General features: G+C 39.0%; 1 protein-coding gene across 3 annotated transcripts in view; it reads left to right on the plus strand.

The window, feature by feature from the left end:
* Window positions 1-27,163, plus strand: part of CREB5 (cAMP responsive element binding protein 5) — a 255,618-nt gene that overhangs the window by 132,748 nt on the left and 95,707 nt on the right. The window contains exon 1 of one of the 3 annotated variants that reach the window (XM_084507653.1): window positions 26,916-26,979. The exons of the other annotated variants lie outside the window; for them this stretch is intronic. Coding sequence (XP_084363779.1) covers window positions 26,933-26,979 — 47 coding nt within the window. The 5' untranslated portion in view covers window positions 26,916-26,932. Of the gene's footprint in view, window positions 1-26,915; window positions 26,980-27,163 lie in introns of those variants that run through there. 3 annotated transcript variants of the gene reach the window in all.

The following is a 27,163-nucleotide window of genomic DNA, read 5'->3' on the forward strand; positions in this document are numbered from 1 at the left end:
GAAGGTAAAAGTTGTGGTACTGCACTTGTATTGCTGCTCTTTTGTTTTACTCATTAGCTTCAGTTATGTTACTTCCTTGAGTATTTTCGAAGCTGGTATGAAACTTTCCAAGTTGAATCCTTAATGAGACATGCTTATTAGTATCTGCACCAAACCAGTCTAAGCAGTGAGTTGCGCACAGTGTTCTGAAACCACCAAGTATTTTAACTTCATTCGTTCAATGTTAATAATACAAATGAGAAAAATAAATAGTTGGCACTCTGTGTGTGAAGAAGCTATTAACATTTTTTTGTTGTTTATTATTTTACTTAATTATTAGAGAAACAATATATACTATATATTTTGCTTTGACTAAAATTATATAGGCAGTAAAAGTTTGTGAACAAAGAAACATACATGCATTTTGCACTAATTCCACAGCACTTCTATTTCATTTTATGATATATATATATATCATTTTATGATATATATATATATATATATATATATATATATATATACATGTATATGTTTATTTTGCTTCTGAGAGTATTCTGTTGAATTCAGGGAACAGTAGGAAACCCACCCACCAGCTAATTTAACCTGTAAAAATTGTTTTTCTGCTAGTGAAAAAAAAAAAAGAGAGAGAGAGAGAATTAGCCTACTGTCTATTTTATATATATCATTTCTGTTTCCAAGATTGTTCATTCAAACCCTGTTGAATTATTTTTTTATTTGTTAATTTCGTAATGTATTTCTGCTACTACTCTAAACTAGGAGAAAAGAGCAAAATGATTTATGTGCTTAGAAAATCAATCAACAACTTTATAAAAATAAAAAGAGGTATACCTACAGATGTGGGATCTTTAAAACAAACAAACAAACAAACAAAATCCCCCCACCCCCCCCCACCCCCCCACCCCCCAGACGTGAGGGGGGATGCTATAAACCAAAGCATTCTAAAATAAAGGTATTTAACCCTATTTTTGTATGGTCGGTCTTGATGTTTATATAGTGAGCCTTTACTGGCCTGCCTACTTATCTGGGTAAGACATCTTTATATGGCTTAATTGCCCTTTTATCAGTTGTCTTTGAAACCCCTACACGTTGACATATTTTTGATCAAATTTGTCTCTTCTGTTATAATCCTGTTCAATGCTTATCTGAAAATGTTTCTTCTTCTCACTTGGAAAGTCTAACTGGAAGGTGTCTGCAGTCTTCTGTTTTACTTCACGATGATTTTACACAAATGTTCGGGTTACTTCTTCAGAGCTGTTTTCTTCATTCAGTCACTGTAGATTACGATAATCAGACAGTCACGGTTAAGGAGTTAGAGAGCAAAAGGATGTTTTATTTGAATCCAAAAGAGAGTAAGGACTTGAGTTTTGCATCTATTTGACATCTTTACACATTCCTTTTCTATTACTGTGCTTTAGTCCATGATTCCAATTCATTTAATTTATCATAAGAAAAAAAGTACTTTTCGTCCTTGTACTGCTCCTCTTAGACACTTGCATTTTTAAGGCTCTGAGCCATCCTGTCTCTTCACATTATTTATGATCTGAAGAAAACATGCTTATTTAGAAAGAATAGTTATGTGACTTAGACAGAAAACACTGTACAGTATCCAAATAATAAGTTGTAGAGGCAAAAGCATTCTGATTTAAGAAAGAACATATTTGAAAGAATATTTCATTCTTGAAAAATATATTTTCATTCTTTTCATTCCTGAAAAATTCTTGTTGTTGGGTTAAATTAAAGGAGAGTTTGTGACAGCATGTGGATGAAATGTATGTGAAAATATACAAGTCATTTACATATGCAGTTACTTCGACCCTGCCAACTGACTTCCATCTGTGCTTGCATTGAAATGGAGAGTTAGATCCTGTATTTATTAGTGCATGCGCAACAGGTGGACGATTGACCCAATCAATTGCACGTGTGATATTAATACAAGTTGGGCTCTGCACCGAACTTTTTACAGGAGTAGGGAATTTATTCTTGTGACAAAGATGTATTTCAGGGTGAATTATGGCATGTCCCTGCCTAAGTTTTATTCTTTGTTTTTATTGTGTGTCAGGTTTCTTCTCTTGACACTATAGGACAGCCGTGGAGCTGGCTCTGCTACTTTGACTGTTCTTGTTTTCAGCCCCACAGGTAATAGTTCATGTTTTGTTGATGCTTGAGTGTCTGGCCTGGCAGACATGGCACAGAAAGGAATGGTATTTCTCCTTTATCCTGGCTGTCTGCCCTGGGCTTGGGTCAAGGTAAGCTTAGGGTAATAGCAAAGGAGCCTTGCAGAAAAAAAAAGAGTCCTCTGCTTTTCCATACAAATGCTGCAGAGCAGTGGTAGATTTCATGTGTAAGTTTTGGCTATCCACTCCATCTGATGTACATAACTTATTTTGTTCCCCATCCCTCACCTTCAGTCCCTTCTGTTTAGTGTTGTACAGAGCATGCCTTGTGTGCCTACTCTTTGGCACAGCAGATAGTAGGTCACTCAACATCAACAGTTTAAAATCTGGGATTAAGGGCAATGTTGTACCTAATTAATCTACAGAAGGATTGTGTGAATGGAAAAAGTTATGTAAACTGATTCTTAACATTGAGAATAAAGTCATAATTCTTAGTCTTATGAAAAATGATGGAGGAAGAGCTTAATTTCCACTCTGAGTGGTGTGGACTTCAAATGTAATCTTGCAGAGCCCTGCCAAAGAACTAATACCAGTACAAGGATTGGACTTGTAGTCAGTTGACATTCAGCCAGTTTTGACTCAGAGGGTAGAGTGCTACTGACTGAATTGTTAACACTGAGCAGTTGGGTTTTCCTGGGAGGCCACTAAGCCAAAAATGTGATCTTGCACAGCAATGCAGTACCTAATGAAACATGATGAAATCATAATTTTATATGCTGTGATTTCCTCGTGCCTGATCACTTTTACTACTTAGTTGGCCATCAGATCTGGGCTAATTAACTAAGCTTTCTAGGCTATGAATTGTGATGATTGCAACATTTGTTTTCCCACTATTTGCAGCTGTTGTCCAACTATGACTGTTATCTGTGGGCTGGGAACATCCATTCTGTAGTTCATGTCACTTTCAACAGGCTGGCTGAGCTCCTGTTATCCCTGCAGTCTGCAAAGCATGGAGGTCGAGCAAGTACTCCAAACTAACCTCTTTCTGTTACGACTATGTTGCTTCCAGAGCTTGACCTACGTAGCATGAAACCAGCTTGGCATACTTGGGAACTACAGTCAGTGCAGTACAGATTTAATCCATGGCTATGGTATGAACTGCTTGGATGAATCCCAAACCCAAAAGAATCCAACACTGGGATCAGTGTAGCTTGTTACCTTGACATACTCACTTTTAAAACCAAGTGTAGTGGCTTTGCCATGTTTAAGCTCTTTCTTTAGTGCCATTTTATGGCATGCCTTTTCAGCCATCAGTGCACATGAAGGCCATGTATATGTATTATATACTGACATATATTCAATACCTCTTCCTTTATATGGATTCCCTGTCGTTGCAGTGCAACCTGTTTGGCAGCGTACACATTTTTCTACACACTGCAGAATAAATAAGTAATATTCAGGATCAGCTGAACATTGATCTTCAACTACAGCTTGCCAGATCCATAAGTAAATGATCTAAAATAGCGCCTAAACTCCTGTCTCCTACTACTTTACCCTTAGTACCCAGAGGTCTGCTTTGGGATGTGCATCTGTCTCATGTTATGGTGATGGTGGGATAGTTGTTATTTGAGGCTTTCAGTTTTTGCTTGAATAATTCATTTTGCAAAATTCTGGCTGGTCAGTCTCCTGTGTAATATAGTGGAACCAATCAGCCATCTTAAACTGGCTGGTTAGATACATGCTGGCATAGCTATTAGTGCAGCCACACACTCATTCACTGAAATATTCTGCGAGATGTTTTTATTGCTTTATTATGTTTGTAAATCTCTTTGTTTGTGCACACTGAACACTGATTGAGCAGAATGATCAACTGCTAGTTATAATTTCCTGGCCGTTTACTGAGCAGGTATAATAGCCTGGCTTATGACTCTCTCAAGCTTTTAAATCAGCTCCTGCTGACATCATTCACTCTGCACCTATCTTTTCTGTAATGAATAGACACAAAATAAGGGACGGGGACAAGACCGTGTCATGTGCAGCTTGAGCACTGCCAGTAGTTCCTGCTAATGAAATAATACATGATGCCAATTTTCTGGCTTGCCACCAACTCTGTGGGCAGCTTTCCAACTGCATGCTTCCCTGGGCCCAGATACATTGATTATCTCATGTACTAGGAGTCCAAAAGTAAGCTTGATTTCAAAGGCTGAACATTTTGCAGCCATGGATAACAGTGGCTGCCAATTTCTGTATGTAACATTTTTGAAAATACTTCTCAAATGTGACCCGTTGTCATGTGTGACCCCTGATTGCCTTTTGCTCTGCACCTAGTGTGTGTGTGTGTGTGTGTATCTTTTAATGAATCTTTTCTTTTCTACCCACTCTGTATCTTCTTTATAAAAGATCATTCAGATCTCACAGCTGTGCTGAAGGGCTCTGGCATGCACCAAAAAAAGCACGTCTGCACTGATTCACACAGAAATGTAGAAGACAGTATCAGATAGACAGCTAGAGGAGGTCTAGCCCACTGGCCCACAAGCAGCTCCCAGTGCTCCCAGGAGGACTTAGGCTGGGTTTCTCAGGCTCCAAGCTGATTAAAACAAGAGGTAATGTGAAGGCCATATCAAGTCTTGATTCTGGGGTTAGGGGAAGAAGCTGACAGCTGTCTTGCAACTGGAGGTAAAAGGGGCACAGATAGCAGCCGCAAGTATGGGAAAATCAGCTTTAGGGAGAGATAGTAAAGAACAAATTAAATCCTAGTGTGCCTGTGTTTTTCTTCAGGGTATGCATATATTCACAAAATAGACATTAAAGTCCTGAGTAGACTTAGAAAGCAAAAATTAGGCACCAGAGTGCGGTGCTTACTGTCTCTTAAAACACGGCATTTCAAGCTAGCTAACTTTAAGTATAAAAATTACTTATATTGTGAACACCATGAGTGCTCACTGCTGAAGAAAGCACACGATTTAGCCAGCCCCTGTACTAAAGGCCCATTAACATATGCAGCCTCTGACCAAAACAGGTGGAACTCAGTGGGAATTACTAGGATACATACTTACATGTGGCACTGTTCATGTACTTGTGTAGTTGTGATTAGGATTGTCACAAGAGATCCTTTTGAAAAAAGTTGTCTCTGTGGCCTGTCCTTGGCTGCCATGTGAAAGAATCACTTTGTGAGCGATATGGGTAAAGATAGCCAATGAGTTAGGAAGTGGAAAGGATGTACTGCTACAGGAAAACACAGAGATGCTAGCAGGACAGCTAGGCTTGGATCTTGGTGCTGTTGGTATACCATAAAAAATAGAGATAAATGTCACTGTAGAAATAAATGCACATTATCACAATAAAAATCTAAGTCTCATCTCTTCAGGCTGTGAAATTCCTATTTGAGATTTGTTAAGGTCTTTTTGACTTCAAAACATAAAAGCCACAGAAAGCTTAGGTCTGAAAGTTTACTGAGTATGATGTGATTTTTTTTATAATACCATTTCATTTTCTGATGTCATTGTTACATTGCAAAGTGTCTGAGAGCAGTTTTAAAACTCTGGGCAGAATTTTAAACCTGGTACTGAAGCTTGTTGAGAATGTATGAATGAGATGTTATGTCCAGCTCAGGTTAAATCCTGCAAGGTCAGAATCTTTTTGAGAATTTGTAATGTGGAATCTGAGGAATATAGGAAGTTCAGAGACTTTCAGAGAGGATGTTGATTCTATAATGTTTAGGATGCAAAACTAGTAAATCCTGTTTTTCAAACTTTGCAATTATATACTTTATGAAAGTATCATCACTGACTTTAGCCAACAGGATTTAGACAGTTAAGCAACTCTGAATTTGACTCGCTCACCTGCCCTCCCCCGCCCCCCCTTTTTTGTAGTAGTAGTTGTTGTTGTTACCAAAAAGTTGGCATCTTGAGGGACATTATATAGGTGTATAGGTCCTCCAAAAGCACAGTGTTAAGTGTAGTGATTAACAACTTGCCAGAGATATTACTTTTCTGAGTGTATTGTTTACTAACTCTATGACATTAATTTGCCAGTGTCCTTTATATTCTCTGCTCTGAATAGAATCTTTTGGTGTTAATATGGGGACTGTATGGCTTCAGTGACTTTATTGCACAGTTTGAAGTTAACTCATCACCCATATAGTCCAAGTTTAACTAGATGAAAATTAAGAAATGCATTGTATACTTTATCATCTTCCTTAATTATCTTACCTGGTCCTTTAGCTGACTATATAAGAGAAAAAAAAAGGAAAGATACTGACTGCCACCTCTTTCCACTAACCTGTTGGTCTTTTACTATTTATTCTTTGTAAAATTACGTGCTTTAAGTTAGTGAAAATGAATACAATACCTTGAATGTCTTTTGTAGTAATGCAGATCAGTAGCTGTTCCATCAAGTTACAGGGACTTGGAAGGGTCCATAAAACACTTCTTTCTCCATCACCACATAAATTATACTGAACTCCAGAATCACTCCACTGGCAATTAAGCTAGCTTCATGTCAGTTTTTTTAAAAATAAATATATTTTACCAAAAACAAAATCCATAATCAACCCATTAGACTTAAAGATCAGTTGCTAGTGTAATGGAATGCTGATATTAAAAGACAAAAATTATGTTTTGGTAGATTTGGGTGGAAATTTCTACTGTACTCTCCATGTATTTGTATTACATACTTCAGGTTCCAAAACTCTTTTCAAACTGCAGCTGAGATTTACATGTCTAATTTAAGATCTTTCTGATATTGAAACAGAAAAAAAAATGGTGCTGCAAGCTTTGTGGTAAGATCACTATTAGCATCACTGATGCATCAAAGTAGCATACATGACAGATAGTAACAAACTCAAGTAATAACTTGGAAATTTTAGAAGAATTTATTTCAGGAGATTTAGTTTCCTTAGCTGGAACTGAGCTATGTTATCAACCATGGTGTTCCAGAAAAGTGGGGTAACAGTGGGGGCTATTTCTAAAAAATGCTGATTTTTCTCAGGAATAAAATCAAGCCAAAAATTCTAGCGGAAAATATTAGACTTCTCATTTAACACCCCACAATATTCCAGTGTGGATTTTCTGTTGGACTGGGGAAATAAATCAGGACATTATTGTGGGAAGCAATTTTTTCCTGTGAAAATGAGTAATCACAAAAATTCTAATTTCTCAAAGGCCTCCTCTTCCACCCAAGTTTAAATATTTGTAACCACCCCTCACCTGCTTTTATTAATATTGGCATGGATTATTTAGAAACCACAGACAGACCACAATGACTAATGGACAATGTGGATGAAATACATTTTTTTGTTTTTGCTTTTTTTTTTTTTTCCTAATTAATCTCTTTTCTGGTAACTTAGTATATTTTCTGATGCTCTGTTATGAAAGCACACCGAATGTTTCTGCCCAGTCTGTGCATGTATGAGGCTGATTGATGTAGCTGAGATTTCTCTCAGAAGCAGATTTGAGGAATGGGAACTATTGCTGATGAGAACTGTTGCCGGCAGGGATGGGATGTACATATTCTGGGGATAAAGGAGTGGCTAAGTTGCTTGCTTAAAAAGGAAACTGTACCCCAGAGTGATTTTTACAAGCTGTCATTCTGAAAGGAGTCATGCCTCATTTAGGAAATCAGTCTTTAATAAAAAGCAAGAAACCTGGGGGAAAGACTACACCTTAGACTTCACTTTTTATTGAAGAAGCCGAAACAGAGCTGAGAGGCTGAATGCTGTTTTGAAGAGCTTGGGATTTTTTGCTATCAGGGGAACTTTTCTAGAGGCTGAAATAAATCTTTCTGTGAAAGCCCTTCATAATTCTGTCAAATAGTAGGATCCAGAAGTCTGCTGAAGCCCTGTGAAAATGTGGTTCTACAAATATGGTCTTATTTAATCAGCAGGTCCTTGGGAATAAGAAAGACATTTTCCAAGTTGCACATTGACATGGGATATATCTGGGAGAAAGTAATTACAGTCATGCCTTCCTGGGGGTGTAACTTCACTGCTAAATTGAAGGAATAAAGGGTAGTCCCTATTTCTTTAAAAAACAGCAAGTACTAGAATACTTGGAGTTTTTTTAAAAAGATGCTTATTTTAACTGAGGCATCATATGTTGAAGTGTGGAAGTATGGTCAATGATTTTTCAGTATATAGTCAGTCTTGTACAGCTGTGTTAGCTGCTCCTACATGTGCAAGCATTTTAGGCATGCTGTCCTGTTTGCTTTTGCAGAGGGAGCAGGCGGTGGCATTCCCACACATGAACTCCATCCCTATGAGCATGATTGATTGTCCACAAAACTGCAGAAAAGACACGAGCATGCATGCTTACCTGGCTGATTTGGTGTCTTTAATAATATCTGCAGAGGATTTAGCCAGTATGTTGAGATTAGTCCTCCCCTGACTTCCCACAAGGTGCTTCCCAAAGTGTAATATTGATGTTCTCAGGTGATCTTTGTGCTTATTTTTAGGGTTTCCCCTCACCACCAACAATAGAAGGGTAACACTATCCTACAGGGCAAATTGCATACATGTTGGGAGGGAGAAAATCAGTTCAAGGGCTCATAAAAATCAGAATATTATTGAAGTGAGTTTGAGTTACAAATTGTAAGAACTTGCCTTACACCTTTTTGAGTATTTTATTTATATTAGTACCCAACTAATTGATTTATATTTATGATAACATTTTATGCTGACTGGACTCAACTCTGTTTTTCTCACTAGCCTGGCAGCCCAGGCCATATCTTTCTTTTGTCATTTTTGAATTGCTACCCATTGTAAGCTACAAGCTTTCCATGGCACATTGTAAGATAAGCCCTTTATAATAAAAACCAAGCAAGGATCCCACATGCATATATGTGCATATAAAATGCACTGAAAAAAGGAAAGTTATGAGCACATGATAGTTGCTGCTGAAACAACAGGCAAACCAGCCAGCTGTGAAGGAAACTAACATGATGTACTAAAGCAGAAACACAATATAATGGGGAAATGCGGTTCTTTGTTCAGATCCGTTTCCTATTAACACTTATAATGTTATGCTTGTGCATGCCATCCCCTGAGGACCACTTGGTCAGCCTTAAATGAATAACAGTGGAATATGTAAAAACTGCTAGATGCATAAAACTTCTGTGCACCCATAGCCTGTTGTGTGTATGTGTTCCTTTAAAGGAAATCTGAGCTATTTATTGCATGGAAGTTTGAGTTAAAATACTGTTGTGTTGCCAGGGGCCAGCCACTAACAGTGGTTTTAAAAGGTGAGAGCAGAGTGAGATGAGGGCAATTTGAGCATGATGCTTAAGGTCTCTCTAGCTATTAATGAAGGAGGAAATTTTTTAGTATCAAAGGAGGGGAAACAGAATTTAAACTGGCACTCAATGGGGCTGGTAGCAGTGAGCCAGTCTTCTGCAAGAGGGGCTGCAAATGGAATGCCCTGCTGAAGTCATGCTGAAGAGGATGCTAGGTAGGTGCATGATGGAGGTTCATGGGGAAGGTTGCTGTGAAACACTTTTTCCTGCTGATAAGAAGCAAAGGTGGAAGATTTAAAACAACAGTACATACGTCAGATCTTATATCCTTTGCCTAATTTGGGGATAGTTGTTGAAGCCAGAGGAGAAAACATGTCTGATTTAGGAAAATGCATGCAGTTGAGGGAGTGAGGGCATGCACACAAAGAGAAAATAATGTGGATAGTATGGTGGGACTTGATCTTGAAGGTCTTTTCCAACCCAGTTGATTCTATGATTCTAGTGAACACTTTAGGTGCAGAACTTCCCTCTGTATAAAGAGATCATTGTTTCAGGCATTTAAGCATCTAGCATACATTACAAAAGTAATATGGTATACAGTAAGATTGCAAAATAATTATGATTGAAGCTGTATGTAACAACCCAGACTATCATTGGCACAGGAGCTGGCATTTATATTCCTGAGAAGTAACTGAGTTTGTTAATTAGCACATGGGTGCTGAACAGTGAGGACATCTCTCTGGCTGTGGACTACTTCCCAAGCTCATTCAGAGTTTTTTGGACTGGCCCACTCAGGGCATGACAACCACTCTTGATCCAGAGCTGTAGGCTTCCCTAAAGGCCTCACTGATCAGCACAAGAGGATATGGCACCCATGGTCTGGATGCAAATTGGTATTAAAAGGAGAAGCTTTTTCTTGCGTTAGACAGCTGTATGGCTTACTCAAAAGAATAACTGCTGGCCTTTCCACCTGGGATACAATGAATTCATAACATATTAAAATAATAAAATCTCATTTTGCTGTTCTGTCCTATTCTAGTGAGGGAGAGAACTGGGAAAGGAAGCGAGACACTAAACAAAACAACGCCCCCTTTGAAGTGTAATGAAGCAGACATCTCAGAGTCTTTAAGGCTAAAAGAAATGCATTTTGTGTCTCAGCTTGTTAGCCACCTTGTTTATATTTCTCCCAAAAGCACAACTTCGATGTGGCTATAAGTAAGCAGAACTACTCCCCTAAAACTCTCCACTACAAGACGTTGTCTCAGTGTCTCCCTGTATAATATTTCTGAACACTCATCATGTCCGTTTTCCCCACCCTGAGGTCTGACTGGTGGAGACTGATGAAGTCTGAGTGCAGACTTCGAAGGATTTCTACCGGGATGATCAGGAGGAGGGTGTTGAGCTTCAGCACATAAGTCATTTCAAGGCTTCAGTTATTTTAAATCCTAAGGGGCATCTTAAGAATTCCTAAAAGATTAGTGAGCAGGGCCTCCCAAATCTGTGCTAATGCTCTTTTTTGACAAAATTGACAGCAGCATCAAGAACCTGTCGGGCAAGAGAGATAAATACAATGGAAGAGCAAACACGGGGAGAAAAGAGAACTTTTGTGATAACATATTCCCCCTAGATGTCATAGACCATGTACAAATAATGAGCACACTGAAAGAAAGACAGAACCTGGTTAAGTATTGTGTCAGAAAAGCCTGTGATCTCAGGCTATTAAATACTACAGCGCTCTTTCAGAGCATCATAATTCAAAAGGAAGGTGACAGTGTGGTAGCTGTGGGCTGCTGCCTAGCAAGAGGCTGGAAGGGAGGGGGGACACACTCAGAGCATGCTTTGGGATGAAAGGAGGTTATCTCATTTTCATAAGGAAGATCGCTCAAATACCTGCCATGACCTCTTGTGCTGGAGCATGAATTTCAATGAAGGGATAAATGGTGACATCTCACCCGTTCTCCAGTTCTAAGGATTGGGTTGTGTTACATTAAATCGTGCTTGGAAATCTCTGGTTAATACATTTAGAGAAACAGCTCTCAGGAACATCTACCTCCCTTCCTTCCTCCTTAAAACAGTAATGAATCTAAATTGCTAATAAAACATAAGAGCTCAAAGATGTTGTACACAGACCATGTTTCTGGGCTGGTTATTTTTTTAATGTCAGTTTTCCCACAGCTGTTAGCGTGTTACAGTCATTAAGGTATCAAAATTGTCTAGCCAAGAAGAGGAGAGACTTTTCTTTCTTTAGGCTGTTGAATTGTTTGAATATTTGTTTAGCAGGGCTCCATTCTTTTTTCTTTCTGTGGAGAAAGTAAAGCTTGTAATCTGTCTGTACTGTAAATCTCAGTTAAGAGCCATTCATTGAAGAATAAACTGTGCCTTCTCCTGTGAGGCTATTTTTCTAGCAAATCTGATTATGTGCCTGCAAACTAACAAAGGCAATTAGCAGATATACGTAGTCCTAGCTACAATTTGAAACTCTTCCTAAATTGTAGAAAAGATGCATTTTAAAGTTCATAAGAAATTTAATTTACTAACATTCATGGCTTCTTCTGGTTTGACACAGGTTGCCAAGCAAAAATGTAGGGACTGTATTGTTGTTCTGAATTAGAAAGGGAATTGTGGAAGGGATCAGGAATATTTTGTACAAATACTTACTGCAGGAAATGAGGTCCTTTTCTCCTGAGCACGGGGAGCAATCAAAAGACCAAGGATGGCTTCCCCTCCGCAGCCCCAGCCCCCTGTGCTCAGCATCCTGACCCAAAAGCATGTTTTTTCTCAGGGCCACATGCCAGTACTGCTCAGGCTGTGTTAAACTTTCTTCTTATATATGCGGCTTCTTCATCTCTTGCCAGTATGACAATGGTCATATGCACACGGTCTTCCCAAAAAATAACTTGGCAAAACTTTTCCACCCATATCATCCAAATTACTGAGTAGTTTCATACTTTTTTGCCCTTGTTCAAAAGCGAGAGAAAAAATAAAGAAGGGGGCTGGGGGGAAAGAAGGGAAGTTTCAGGGATGTTTAAGCTGGACTTTAGCAATATATTCTCTGGAGTTATGTTTATCCTTAGTTTTCTACATGCAGGTTGCAAGAGGCCCTGTCAGCTAAAAGGGTTATGAATTAATACCACACTGCAACGTTTGTGTAGGGGGGAGCCTCAAACTGTCTAGAACTCGGCTGCTCAACAGGTATGCAACAGATGAGGAACCTCCAGGAAAGATGGTGTGCTTGTTGAGGTCATGCTTATGCTTCAGGGAAGGTCTCTCTCCTTCTCCCTTTTCTTTCTAAAATAAAAAAATTATCTGACACTTCTTCAAGCTTTAGTAGAATCTCCATAGTTCGTGACACTGCTTGTTAACTCAGATGTGAAACTCAGCTTTTCTCTGTAACTTTTCAAGGAAAAAACTGTTCACATTTTCTGAAGTGTGTAATTTTAGCTGTAATTCCCCTAAAATCACAGGCACAGTTTTCTAAGGATATCAAATGTGATATGTTTTAAGCTTCTTTTTTTATTATTATTATTTTTGTGGGGTAGAAATGTTATTATTTTAAACTTGATACAAATAGGAAGAAATCTGTAATGTCAAAGTTATAAATCTTTTGCTTTCATAAAAATTATGGAATCATTGAACTATATGGCTGGAGGGGACTTCAAGTGTTCATCCAATCCTCTTCCCAAAGTAGGATTAAGTAACATCTACATCATTTCTGACAGAAATATCTCTAATGTGTTTTTGACAACCTCCAGAAATGCAGAGCACACATCTTAACTGTTCAATTGCAGTGCTTAGCTGTATTTACTTTGAGACAAGTTTTTCTTTATGTCTAATGTAAACTTTCCTTGATGCAAATTTAAGTTCCTTTTATTTTTGTTCTCCTCAGTACAGACAGAGAGAAATATGTTATTTCTTTTTTTTCTGTCCTCAGGAGCCTCTTGTATTGTCCACGCTCTTCTGGTCTTCTGTAGACTAACTAACATGCTCAGTCTGTCCTTACTCCTCTTTTGTGGACTTTCAAGTGTTTCTCTAGCTGTCCAGAGGGTTATCTCTGGCTGCCTAAAAGTGGATGTGGTGCTTCAGATGGGAGCTAGTAGCACTGAGGCGAAGCAAAGGATTCGCACGCCGAAGGAACTCTTATAAGCATTATGTTTAACAATGTGGGTGGGAGGTAAAAAATTCACTCCTTATTGGTGAGGACCAAGAAGCACAGCAGCATTTACACATGGTTCCCATTTGAAGTGAAACATTTTCAACTGAAAAAAAATAGAAATAAATTCTTTCCATTTCTCCAAACTAAAGAAGCTCTGCAGTGAAAGGGCTGCTCAGCAGCAATGACTCCTTTTCTTTTTTCCTTTCTCTCTCTCTCTCTCTTTTTTTTTTTTTTTTTTTTTTTTTTTTTTTTTTTTTAATTGCAGAATCCATAGCATCACTAATAAATCATGACAGTGTGACAAATGACCAGTCTCTGCCCAAAATCCCATTTGGTTAATTGTATTGCACCTACCAGCATTTCCTTTGCAGTTGTTGCTTTGGTGCTGACTCCAGGGGAAGTGTGCCACCTACTGAATTACCAGCTCTGCTTCCTGAAGCACCCTGGGATTTCCTTGGAGGGCTCCCAAATGCATTTGGCCAAGACCAACCCTGCTTAGCTTATGAGAGCAGACCAGATCACAGCCTGAGGCTGTTATGGCTGCTAGCCATATTACTCATTGGGGATGTTTAGTCATGTATCTCTATGAAGGGAGACCATATTGCATTAAATGTCTCAAGTTAGTTCTGCATATATTGTTTGTAAATTGCTTTGTGACCCTTTCTGAGTGGAAAGAGCTGCATATGTATAAAATATTAAGACTTAATGGAGTGTATATAACATGTATGGATACTTTCAGGTCATTTTTGTAATAACCTTTCGTGTTATAGCTATATGATTGAAAATGTAATAAAACAGACTGAGAAGGCAACCTCTTTTAAGTCTGGCTGTTCTGGTACTGAATTATTCTGATTTCATTGTTGTAAGTCTATTTTTGGTACTTAAATATTGGTAAATTGTCACCAACATGGTTGTTTAAACTTAACAGAAGTGAGCACTAGTATCAACACTATTCAGCCAACGTGAATTGAGAAATGATTTCATTTGCCTACAATAAGTCCTAATGGACATTTTATTATTAATACATTTACAAATGGCAGATAGCTTTGCATAACACACCTCATTTTCTCATTTGAGGTCAGATCCCCCAATATGTAGTTATGCAGCCATATTGTGTAAGTCTCCCAACATTGGGAAGGGTTATAATCCAAAGAGAGTGGTTGTAGCTAAATTGTATAAGGTATTTGCTCTAATTTTTGTAGGGGATAAGATCTAGGTAAAACAGGCATTAGTAGCTGTGCATCCTGACTGTAGTCTGGGCTAGTATAATTGGTCTGGTTTCAAGAGTACAAACAAAATCCAAATGACCACAAACTGGCACGCTTCATACCTTTGCACAAATGACTCAACTCAATCTTTGTCTTCTTTTTTCTTTTGAGGGTACTGTTATGTGCCTGGGATCTTGTTCTCTGTCAATAGTCTCTGATCCTGGCATTAATACTCCTGTGACTTTCCTCCCTGCAGTCTTTGCCACATTGTACCACTGTTTGAATATATACAACAAGAATTGAAAATAAAAAAAGCATTAAAGAACTGCTGGCACCTTGTGGTAAATGTTTGAAAAACATTTTTAGCAACAGTTTATATTGTAAAACATATGAATTCTGAATTTTCTCCGTCATTGAGACTATTTTGATAAAAAATGGATCTTTGTTATTTTATTCTATTTATATCGCTTTGACCTGCTAGTCTATTTTCAGCCTGCTGCCTGCAGTGCTATCTGGCACGTGCTAAATACATGTTTCCTAAAGCAGTTTGTAAAGATACATTGGAACTGGTTATTTCCAAATGGGATAATTTTGTTAGCAAGACTCCTGAGTAAGAGGCATGACTCCTGAGCAGGAGAACATTTGTGCACAGGTGAGATAACTTATCTCAATATTTACATGTAGACAGAGGAGATAACTCACATGGTCACTTGTGCTGGTTCTGCTGCTTATTAGCTCAGTGCAGGTAGGCACTATGAAGTATATGAGCTGGTGGGATTTGAAAAAAGATGAATAATAATTTGGTGAACTGCATTGATATCTTCTTCTCAGGGAAAGAGAGAGAGAGAGGAAAAAAAAAAAAAGAGAAAAAAAAAAGAGAGAGAGAGAGAGAGAGACTTCGAGACCTCAAGGACCTGGTATTTTTACTAGAAGGGAAGAGATGAGTTGGGGGGGAGCAGAAAGACCAGGGAGGTCACAGATGTAGCCTGGAGTATGTTGAGTAAGTGAGAACAGGAAGAATAAAATTGGTATCGTAGACTGGGAGAGCCAGCAGATTAGATCAAATATATGTGTGAAGAAGACAAAACAGAAAGCTCTTGTATGAAAACATTTCTTGTGAATTAGCTGAGCTGAGCTCCAGACTGCATATCAGACTGTCTCTCTCATCTGTGCTTCTTTTTAAATTCACTAACACTGCAGTTTACAGCAGTTTACAGACCTTTTTCGTAGTCCCTATAAATATTTTATAGAAGCCAGGTTAGCTGAAATGAAAAATAGAGTTGTTTTTCTTAGGTGCATGATTTAAAAGCTTAGCAAGAAAACTTGTGGAAAACATAATTGCCCTAAACAAAACAGAACTCTGAAGAGTTTTGCCAAATGAAAACTAACTTTTATCAATACCCTCTAAAATATTTTTTTTCTTTAGTGAACTGTTTTCATGGCAAAGTTCAACTTTCAGTTCCCAGGGTTTCTAACTGAAGAACTCTTTACACTTTTCACTGTCCTTATAAAAGACAGACAAAGTGGTTTAAGGAAATATTTTTTAAAATATTCATTATCTGGCAAAGACCAGGCCTGCAGTATTTCAGCCTAAAAAGGGATAGTTTTGGAAGGTTTTAAAAGTATCTGAAAAAAAAAAAAGGGGGGGGGGGGATAGAATGAAAATGAAAATGCAACTATAAACATAAGTTTTAATGTCATTCATCCTGCAATAGTTGTTTAAGCCATCTTCTTCTTTTTTACATAGTTACATCTATAATAAATATATAATGTCTTCTGTGTGATACTATCTATTATCTCAGTGTGCGTTTGCAAGATACATGCCCCTACATATGTGTATTATGAACATAGCAGTAAGGCAGATGAAATCACACCAGACACATCCTGGAATTAACTCTGAGTTTGCATTGTGTTTACCTGGCCAGCTACCATTTGTTTAAATCCCTGAAGATGCTTCTGGGTATCTGCAACTTCCTTTTCTTTTAACAGTAATTACAAATATTTAATACCTTTTGTTTGAACACTGTGAAAACATTGACCAGCTAGGAAATCAGGTGAAACTAAATAGAGGTTTCATGAACTGGTCTCTAAAATATAGACGAACAAGATTATTACTAGCCAACCTGGGGAACAGTTAGATGACAATTGTGGTGGCTGCCCCTGGCCCATCCTTACCTTGCTTCAGGCTGGAGATACACACTAGGCAACGCTGACAACTAAAGCAGAATTAAGATACAACAAAGTGGAAACATATTAACTGAACCAATAAAAATAAAAATATTAATAATAATCAAGCAACCCAACTGCAGATTGTGCTCTGAACTTTGCCAAATTTGGGGCTGCTGGCAGGCCACCAAGAATAGTAAATACAACAGACAAGGGCCCCTCATCTGAGAAAGCCTTGCCACAGTCCCCAGAGAGCTTTGCCCTACGAACCAACAGCAAGAGCATCCCAGCCGGTCTGAACAGCCACCGTGGAATTACAGCATGAGATTTCTGTGAAGTGAGATTAAGCTAAACTTGCATCTTGTGTGAATTCAGATTAAATGAAGGGACTCAGTTGTTATTTAGCAAAAACAGTTCCCTTGGTTACATTGGAGTCATTTTTACTGTGTTGGTATGATGTAATCGGCTGGTTTAACATTTAGAGCTAGTAAAACATGTGCGTATAATTTTTTTTTTAAAGTATGTGCCTAATCACTTTCATTTTGCACTCACTTAGCTCAATATTAATAGTTTGCATTGGCTGAGAATTTACAAACAGGCTTAGGAGCGAAACAGTCTAGATTTCTACATGTGATGGCCTGAAAGTTACAGGGAGTAAAGAGTCTTGTCAGACTCCTAGATCTTTCCTCCCACACATGCTGGCCACCAGATAAATCATGTGTGTGAGTTTATAGTGGAGTCGGTACTGGATGTTAAGCAACACCCAGAAGTGAAGTTCTTGAAATAATTTCCTGTGAAAGCTACAGTAGACAGATTTGTAATCATAGATCGTGGCATTAATCAAGTAAACAAACCATCCATTTTTGCTGTGGCATTCCTGAAATCTCTTTTAGGAATGCCAAAAGTTCTGCATAATGATACTTCCCAGTAATGAGTGTGGTAAGCACAGGATAGCATGACACAGAGGGCTTCTCGGTTCTTTGGGGCACGGATGTAAAATTCCTCTGATGCAGCAGTGAGAGTCAGAAGACATCTGAAATGTGACTTAAACACTTCGGTAGTATTCATGCTACTTATTTACATTGTAATTAATACATTTCTCCTCTTAAAACCTTTCCGAAAGGTTGCTTATCCCATTGTGTCAGCTAAGAGAAATTTCAGGCATGGCTGCTCTTGAAGTAAAGGATGAATTGGTAAACAGAGGCAAACTCTTTGTCCTGCATTGTTACTCATGCTGACAAATGTGCATTCAGTAAAAGCTGTTGACAGCTGTGGGCTGCTCAAGAACCACAGCTAATGTGGGAGAATCTTCTCTAGGAAACAGGGCAGGTATGCTTCATATAGCTTGTGTAAAAATGGGGTTTGCTGAAGGGGAAAGAACCAGGATGGTTTGAAGAGGAAGGCATTAGTTTGGAGGAGGTTCTGTTTGGAACTATGTGGTGTTCAGTACAGACCTGATTTTGTTTCACATTTTCTTTAATGACTGTAATGTAAGTATAACAAGTACTGCTGGTGACGCAGGGTTTGGAGACATTGGCAATACAGAGAAGGACCTGGATATCATACAAAAAAGGAGGGAAAAAAAATCCAACAAGAAAAAACCTGGATGAGCTTTGAGTACTGAACTAATGGCGATGGAATGAAATTCAATATTAAAAAATGCAAGACTGTGCCTGGGGGGACTAATAAAAATTTCTAGAAGCGGCAGCAGTTCATCAGCCCAATACGGCAACGTAGAAGGAAGGCTTGAGAATAGTGGTAAGTGGTCACAGGCTGACAGCAAGCTTCTGCAGTGGTCTGCTTGATTTCAAGGTGCAAGCACTCTTAAATAATGATGCGTCAGGAAGGTGTCTGGCTATCCAGAAGCACTGAGAGGCATTAGGATGGCGTGGTGGACTGATATAGAGCTGACTTTTAATATTAATGAAAACAGGTTAGGGAAGGTGTGGGGAGGATGGTTACCACAGGTCATGAAAATGAAAGAAAGTAGCTTCTCAGGGGGAGAGATTGAGTTAATTAAGGGACATTGAGACAGCTGGCATGTTCAAGGCAAAGGGTTAGCAAAAAGGTCTTTGCAGCAGCAATCTGGACAAATATGAAAGAGGTAAAATTGTATTGGTAAAAGCCAGAAAAAAAAAGATGTTGCAACTATTGACGTGCAGGGTGGTGAGACATATGTTCCAGTTATGAAGCAATTACAACAATATATAAGCCCTGAAGTGGTTTCAAGCTGAATTCAGATTGGCATCTCTGTGCAGAATAATTAACACACAGAATCATGAACATGGAGGACAAAAACAGTAGAAAACTTCAAAATCCTAGAAACTAAATTCACTTTGAATGGAAGGAAGAAACAAAGGGAAAGTTTGGGGGAGAAAGGAGAGAAATGGTAAAATCCCAGGGTTTGAAACATAAAGAATGCAAGTAACATCCCAGTTAAGTTGGGAAACTGATCCAGGTGCTGCTTCTTTTGCATTAAAGCTATTCAGCGGAATTCACAGTTGTTTCCACTCAGGTTAGAGGGAATCTTGGGCTATAAAGTGAACTCTGCAGGTTCTCAGATGAGTTAGTCATCATTGTTTTAATTTGTTTATCCTGTTTCCATAATAAATCTTTTTTTTTTTTTTTTCTCATTTAAATATATTAAAATCTATTTTGTTGGGATTTTTTAAAATTGAGCTTACTGTTGTTCATTTTTCAACAAAAAGTTTGTCTTCTACCCTTATGTGAAAAGTCAGCAGGGATGCTAGCATGGCAGTGGTATTTTTCAGTAAAGAATTCACAGAAGTGCCTCATTGACATGGGCTATAGTCAGTGAGGACAAGCATGAACCCTTTGGTTTTGCATAGTGGAAGGAGCAGGCTCTACACGTTAGAGGGTGTCCCAGAAAATGACTGCTGCCAAGTGTAAATCCAGCAGGCACAATTCGTGTAGAATATGTTCTTACCGCAATGTATTTTCAAGCACATGAATGTTTTCTAGGTGGATTTGATTCTGCATTTGATGTCAGATTAGAAAAGCTGTGCATTTCAATTCTTAGAAACTAGTCTTGAAAGTAATGCAGTATCCTGCACCACAGAATGTGGAAGTGAAGTTAGAAATATTTTCTCTTTCATTTATCATCACAGCAAAACTGATGGTGTAACTATGGCTTTAATGTCAGTAAAAGGCAGATATTTTCCTCTTAGAGTCCTGAAAGATCTGAATGAGTGTGTGAGAGGTCTGTTTGTTTTGAGTATGTTTAGAGATAATAGATAGTCATTCTTTTCCAGAAGAAAAGCATTGGAGGACTAAACATAGTATGTAAATCCTAAAAACATAAGTGAGTACAGATGGACCTCACTTGGTTTCAGAAAGGATCTCTCAGATAATGAGTCTGTGGCTGGAGAAGTTACTCTGAAGGAAATCGACCTAGGATTTCCTGTTGAACTCCCATCACAAAACAAACAAGAAAAAAAAAAAAAGACAGTAGTTTTTTTGTTTGTTTGTTTGTTTTCAATTTTAAAATAATATATCAAATAAAGTAATAGCTTTATGTCATTAACAACAGAGTTCTAATTCTTATGGCTGACTTGTTACACTATAAACATTATGTTGTATTTGTATGGGAGTCTGCAAATCAGGGAATCACATGCTGGCCATGAGTTGTGGCTACATCTCAGTCTCCTTGCTGTAGCCTCCATTGTTTTGTAAGAAACATAGAAAAATTCTAATCTATAATAAAAGAGGCTGTAGTTTCAGTGTCAAAGTGTTGGATGTTGATTAAATTCAGACCTTTGGATAGAGCCAAGTTAAAATGGTACCAATTGGGTAATGAATTCTCATCATCCTGCTAGTGATTTAATGGTGTAAATTGTGTGCCTGAGGATGAGCTGGGACCCGTAGAATTGCTTGGCTACCTGTGCTCCTTCATGGAGTTTCAAAGCTAAAGCTAATTTATCCAGCAAATGTTTTATTTCATTTAATTTTCATGGAGGAAATATTGCTAGCTGGATTACTAACAAATGTGGACACATCTTTAAAAGCAAGTGACCGCGTGTGTGCGTTTATCAAATAGCACTGTGAATTGATGCTGCTGTATTGAGTGTGATCCGAGTTCCAGAAATCTTCTCTTCCACATGGAGCTGAGTCCCAGAGCTTTGCTTATTTTTTAAAAGTTTCATTTGACTATTAATTATTCTTAGTGTGCTGGAAAAAATAAAGATGAGGGCTAACAAAACTGCATGATGTTGACAGTTTAAGAGAAGACTAAAATTTGTTTTAGAGTTTGTGTACCATTATTCAGTGCTTACCATACTGTGCTCCACAGCACATATTTCATTTCAGCATATGAGTTTGTTCTTTTAATCCAGATTTTGCAATTTCAGCCTACTTTTCTGTCTGTTAGAAACACAATGGAGAAAGAACATCAAAACCAGACCCTCTGTCCTGTTACAAGAGTCAAGATGCAACTATATATAATGCAAGTTTTAAGCTGGGTCCAAGATAAAACTTATGGACTTTCACATTGAAGTGTAAGATATCTGGGATGCGGGATCAAAATATTTAGGGTATACAACTGAATGGCAAAGCTTCTTCATGCAACACTAAAAAGAGGTGGCTCCAGCCTTAAACAAGCCTGTGCTAATTATCCATTAGAGTAATCAGAGTCACAATGAGGGAAGGGAATCTCCTGATCGTTATGGATGAACATTAAAGATTACACAGCATTTTAAAAATAATTGCAGCTGTTTACTTTTGTCCTTAGTCAACATCTCCCCTCTGCACTCCTGTGCAGTTGGCTGGCAGGCTGCCATCGCCCATGTCAAGGGTGATTGCATTGTGTTGCTTTTTATGGCTAGCCCTAGAGGTGCATTGGGATCTTTCAGGGCAAAAGGTTCTGTAGAAATGTAAAGCATTATTTATTATTTTGCATAAATTGCTGCATTATTTGTCTTCGGTATTTGTGGTTTACAGCTGTAATAAAATAGCTGGCTCCTCAGACTGGATGACTCAGTGATATGTAATTGGGTATAGAGCTCTTCACTTCCAGGTCAGCCGCTCACTGCTGGCCCACAGCTATTTGGCGAGGGTATAGTAAGTAGGCAATGCTTCATTCCATTTCCTAGTGGTTTAGTGTCCCCAGCACAAAAAATGTGATTGCAAGGGGCATTAACCTGCTTTGGAGCATCAGCTGAGAAGGTGTCTTGTCATGAGATCATTCCTGAAGTGGTTTTTATTTATTTATTTATTTATTTTCAAGATTCGTTGTAACAATGTGGGGAAATCTCACTGCCATCATGCCCATTGCACATCTGTATGGTTTGTTGCAGAGCACCCATCTCCAAAACTTTTTGACCCAAACTTCTGCAAGTTCTTTTTCCCTATCAAAAAATATCTATCAAAAATATTGAGTTCTTTTTCCCTTGATATTTTTGATAGTGCCATTCTAACTTAGCAGCACATTTTGGGCGTATGACTGAGAGGAGATTTTTGTTCCAGAAATCATTTATACTTAGCTCAACGCAGTTTCATATAGAGTTCATGTACAAGAAATCTGGGGCAGTTCTCACAAAGGACATTTCTATATATTCTATTTCATAACAATTTGGAGAGCTCATGGAAAAACCTGCTCTACCTCTGCTAGAGCTCAATGCTGAGCACTTGGATCTGAGTAGTTTTATCGGAAGCACCCAAATGACTTGGGAACTTGTGTTCCACTCTCTCATTAATAATTGGAAAAATGCACTGTTAGTACTGGCATACTTTAGTTCTGATGAACTTGGTGGATCTACACGTTCTTATGTCCTTACTTGTGACAGCTAGTATGGTCAGGTCCCACAGCCTCCCCATGCAGGCACTTGTACAGATGGTCCCTCTGTCCACTGCAGGAACACGGGACACCCAAGTTGAACTGAAAACTGAATAACACCACATGGGTTTGCAGTGGTCTGTAACTGAAAAGGTTCACTGGAAGCAATTTGCAAAGAAATCCTTAGGAAACCACCTGGATGGTTATTTTAAATTAAAAAAGGAAGAGATGCCACTTTAAAAAAATAATTTTTAATACGAGGTTTAAGGTTCCATACATGTGATAGTCATTAAAGCTTATTTAACCCTGAAATTATCTGGCCTCTTTAATTCCACAGGGACTGTAAGGCTCTTGGGTTAGAAATGAAAAATAATGTCTGAATGAAAATGAGACTTTCCTGAGTGTAGGACCATTATTGCAGAATATTTTCTTAATCAAGCCTCTTTAAGAGCCAAGTAGTGGAGAAAAAACTAATCAGGCAACAGTGCTTTCATCCACAGGCAGCATCTTATCTGGTGCTTTGGGCCACTGATCGAAATAGACACAGGTCAGTCCCAACGGCTGCATGCGACACACTCACCTAATGTGCAGGCAGAACTGATGATTTGTCTACCAGCAACCTCAGCTGCAGTACACCCAGTTCCTTGCTGCAATACACTTGTGAGATAATCCCAGTGTGCTCTGACATTTGGGCTCTCGAACATCAGAGCTTTCTGGTTGATCGGACTGGAAACTTTCAGCAGGAGCAGTGATTTTGTGGAGTTTCTGTTACACCAAACATCTGTGGTGTGCCCCACCACCCTTTCCCTAAGGATGAAACATGCTGCAGGGAGGGTGTTGCAAGCATTCCTGAACGAGACAGCTAAGCTGGAGTCATAACTGTGCTGGCCAGGGCGCTACTTTGAAGAAGGCTCCCATTAGAATTAAAACATCCCACAACTCCCATCACAACAGCCCTATTCTTGAGTGTGGCTGAGCATGGAAATTTAAGGATGGGGGGTGGAGAGGGGGGGAGAAAGAAAGGACAGACAAGTAAACAGATAAAGAGGGAGCTCTTGCATGCAAGTGGAATTTCCTCTGAGCACAGGACATTCTTTATCATTAACTGGTCTGTCACAGGAAGGAAAATGGGAAAACAGTGCTTCCTGTTAGAGGGAAGAAAAATCAATAGGCCTTGGAAATACCTGCCTGGAAAGAACCTCTTGTATTCCCACCAGCAAGCACGAACAAAAATTTAACTCCTTTGGAGCATGGGCTCTGCTATAAAGCAGTTTACTTCTTGAAATGGGGCTTTGGTGTAAATACGTTGTTTAAAAATGATGGGCATTTCGGGCTGCTTTGATCTTTCTCCTTCATTTCAGAAAATCCTCCAATTCCCAAAAATATGTTCTATAACACAAAGTCTGTTTTCAAGGCACTTAAATTCTTTTGTGGTTGTGTCTATGTAAATGTAACTAATAATAACTAAATCCATTACAAATACATTCACTCCTCTAATATTTTGATTGAGATGCTCACAGAAGGACAATGGGTCTGCTCTTCATAATGGTAAACAAAGTTTTCTTTTGGGAAGGGAACACTTGCCAGGCAAGTGCTTGAAGCCTCAGGAGGACAGTGAACTACCATACAGCTCCTGAACCATCTTTTGGGTTGCATTTTTCTCTCAGTACAGCAGGGTGGTGGATATGTGGGTCTTTCAGAGGAGTGGAAGAGGCCAGTTCATTAACAAGGGCTGCAGGAGTGGATGTATATGGACAAGCAGCCCCAGGATAACCTCAATTTTTCAGGGCAATAGTTTTTCTCTGTGGTGGCAGCTTCCTTCCTTCCAGAGGTGGGTGATGTGATCTATGTTTGTGCGTAGGCTGTAGCCACATTTCCCATCAGTTTCAAGCTGTTCTGAGCCAGGGATCTGTCCTGGGCTGATGAAAAACTTTATAGCAATGCTTATGGCACAAATGGAGGGTGAACAGTGAGCTGAAGCTGTGTACTCCAGCAGTGTAAATGTAAGAAGACAAAATAAAAAGAAGATGAGAGGGAAGTTGATCTCTTAGACATGCCCAGAAAAAGGGTAGGAAGTCACTTTTTTTTTTTTCTTTAATGGAGAGGGAGAAGTGGGCTGAGCTTAAAAAGGAACTATCAGCAAAGCTAGAATTAAAAGAAAGCTTTACGAATGATCTAACTTTTATTTTATTACATTACAGAAGACAAAAAATCAATAGCTGGTAATTCAGACATAAATGAGTTATACGGGCCATTGACACAATGGACCAAACTTTATAACAACCACATCTGATGCTGTCAAGCCACAGGCTTCAGTGGCGCCAGTAATAATTATGGCCGATCACCTCTAATTCAGAGCTGCCTTGCTTGATAAAGGTGTCACTCTGAGTGGCTGCAGCATCAATATCAATTGAGGATGTCATCCAGCAGGTCAGTCTGCTGTGGAGATCTGCTGTTTTTTTAATCAAATAGGATAAACCCTTCGTTTTTCTCCTCCTCGATCTATCTTTGAAAATCATGCATACCTTAAAGAAAAATCGTTTGAATTCAGTACTGAGCCTACTTGAATTCAAGATTGAAACATTACTGAAGCTAATTGTGTTGATCCACAGAAATACATTCTAAAGACAATTTACAATTGTCAGAGCATCCTGGGGAGAAAACTTTGCTACTTTACAATAATCTCTGTTGCTTTGCTGTGTAAGGAGCATTAAAATCACTGCTGTGATCAATTAATGAATCCCTCTCCAAAAACTTGTCGGTGAAATGCTGATAGGCAATAGAAATTACTTTTCTGTAAACTCACATCTTTATAAGGAAGAAAAGAATAGAAAATGCATTGTTTTATATGTTTTCCTTTTTTTTTTTTTTTTTCCTGAATTTGGAGGTTAGATGTATTCATTGACTATCCAAAAAATGAATTTCACCGTGTGACACTGTGTGAGGTGACTTTGTAAAATCTGCTGAAATTCTGAATCTGAAATTCTTGAAGAAAGGAGTCACTTTTAAATACCTTTCCAGTGTTTCAGGTACCATTAATGCTTAATTCTCCACAGTTTGGTAATGCAAACTGAAATACTTATCAGTATGTATATGTGTATTGAGATATTTTCATGAATTATTGTTATTGCTTAGGCTTTGCATTCTTTTGTGGAGCGATTGTTTTCTACTGTGTTGACTACAGTTAATTGTAGGTAATGAACAATGCAAAAAAGCTTCTTTGGGGGAGGACACGTGAGGTATTTCAGCCACAGTTACGGCAGCTTTTAACGTTAGCAGGACTTATGATCTGTGATATGCTTTAGTGCGGTCCGCACCAGGATAGCTGATGTTTGTGCACCTGAAAAGCTTCTGTTTTGAAAAAATTTTCACTGGTTCTACTTAGAAACATTCTCTACCCCTAAAGAAAACTCATGATTGTCAGACTTGTGAAATAAACACCAGAGAGGAATTGTTTTAAAAGCAGGGTAAACAATAGCAGCACCGCAGCGTGTTGGTTCATAAGCTTACAGCGCTGTATGGCTTGGGGCTTTTCTGCTACTTCTGAAACAGCAGAGAAAGAAAGCGCGTTGCACCTGTAAGTTTGCAGACGCACCAAGAAAGAACCCCACAGTTCTCATTTAAAAACACAGGGCTCGATTCCAGCCATGCGTATGCCAGTTCTGTGTGGTTAAGGGGGAGAAAGCTCAGCGCAGTGGCATAACCTGTGAAATCAGTGCTGTTCATTCTCCCCAGACCCAAACAAACACACTGCGTACACCTCGGAGCTTCTCTGCCACATCTCTGCCTTTCCCAATCACTGGATCTCCTAGAAGCCCGGAACATGTGGGCATTCAAGCGCGGGTGCGTTTGTGTGTAGTATCTTCTGATCAGCCCCCGTCAATCATGTCAGCCCAGTCCCTGGGCTTTCCTGTGATCCTGCAGGCAGCTGCGCAGGCCGTTCAGAGGCGGCACTGTTTCTTTCTCTGTTTACTCGTTTCCAATGGCAATTGCACCACCAAGTCTCAGTACGTCTGGAACTTGGCCTGGGGCTGTTTTGGTTACATTGAAGTTTTTGCTTCAGCTCTGCCAGATTTAAATGGTGACTTCACCAGCACTGAGCTAAAAAGGAGAAAAGGGGAGGAGGGAGGTAGTGCAGCGAGCGGGAGCGAGCGAGGGAGAGGGCCAGCACATTACATCATCATTTGGACAGGAATCAAATGGGAAGGATATGACTCACTCGGGCTAGTTAAGCTTTGGCTCAAGTTCTACATACACTCATTCCAGGGCTCTCATGTTCTGCACCTCAGCAGGGAATTCAGGCTCAGTGATGTCCATGAGGTTTGTTTTTAATTTTCTTTTCCTTTTCTGATTCCTATATACTTTTTTCCCCCCGTCGCCTTCCTCCATCTCTTCTCCTCCCTCCTCCTCGTCCCCCTTTCCCACTCTCTTCCACTTCGACAGAGTTTGTTTTCTGGTGCGTGTAAACTCGACCGTTAGCAGCAGAAGCTGATTCTTAAACCAA

Source organism: Aythya ferina (assembly GCF_964211825.1).
Source record: "Aythya ferina genome assembly, chromosome: 2".
Taxonomy (NCBI): Eukaryota; Metazoa; Chordata; class Aves; order Anseriformes; family Anatidae; genus Aythya; species Aythya ferina.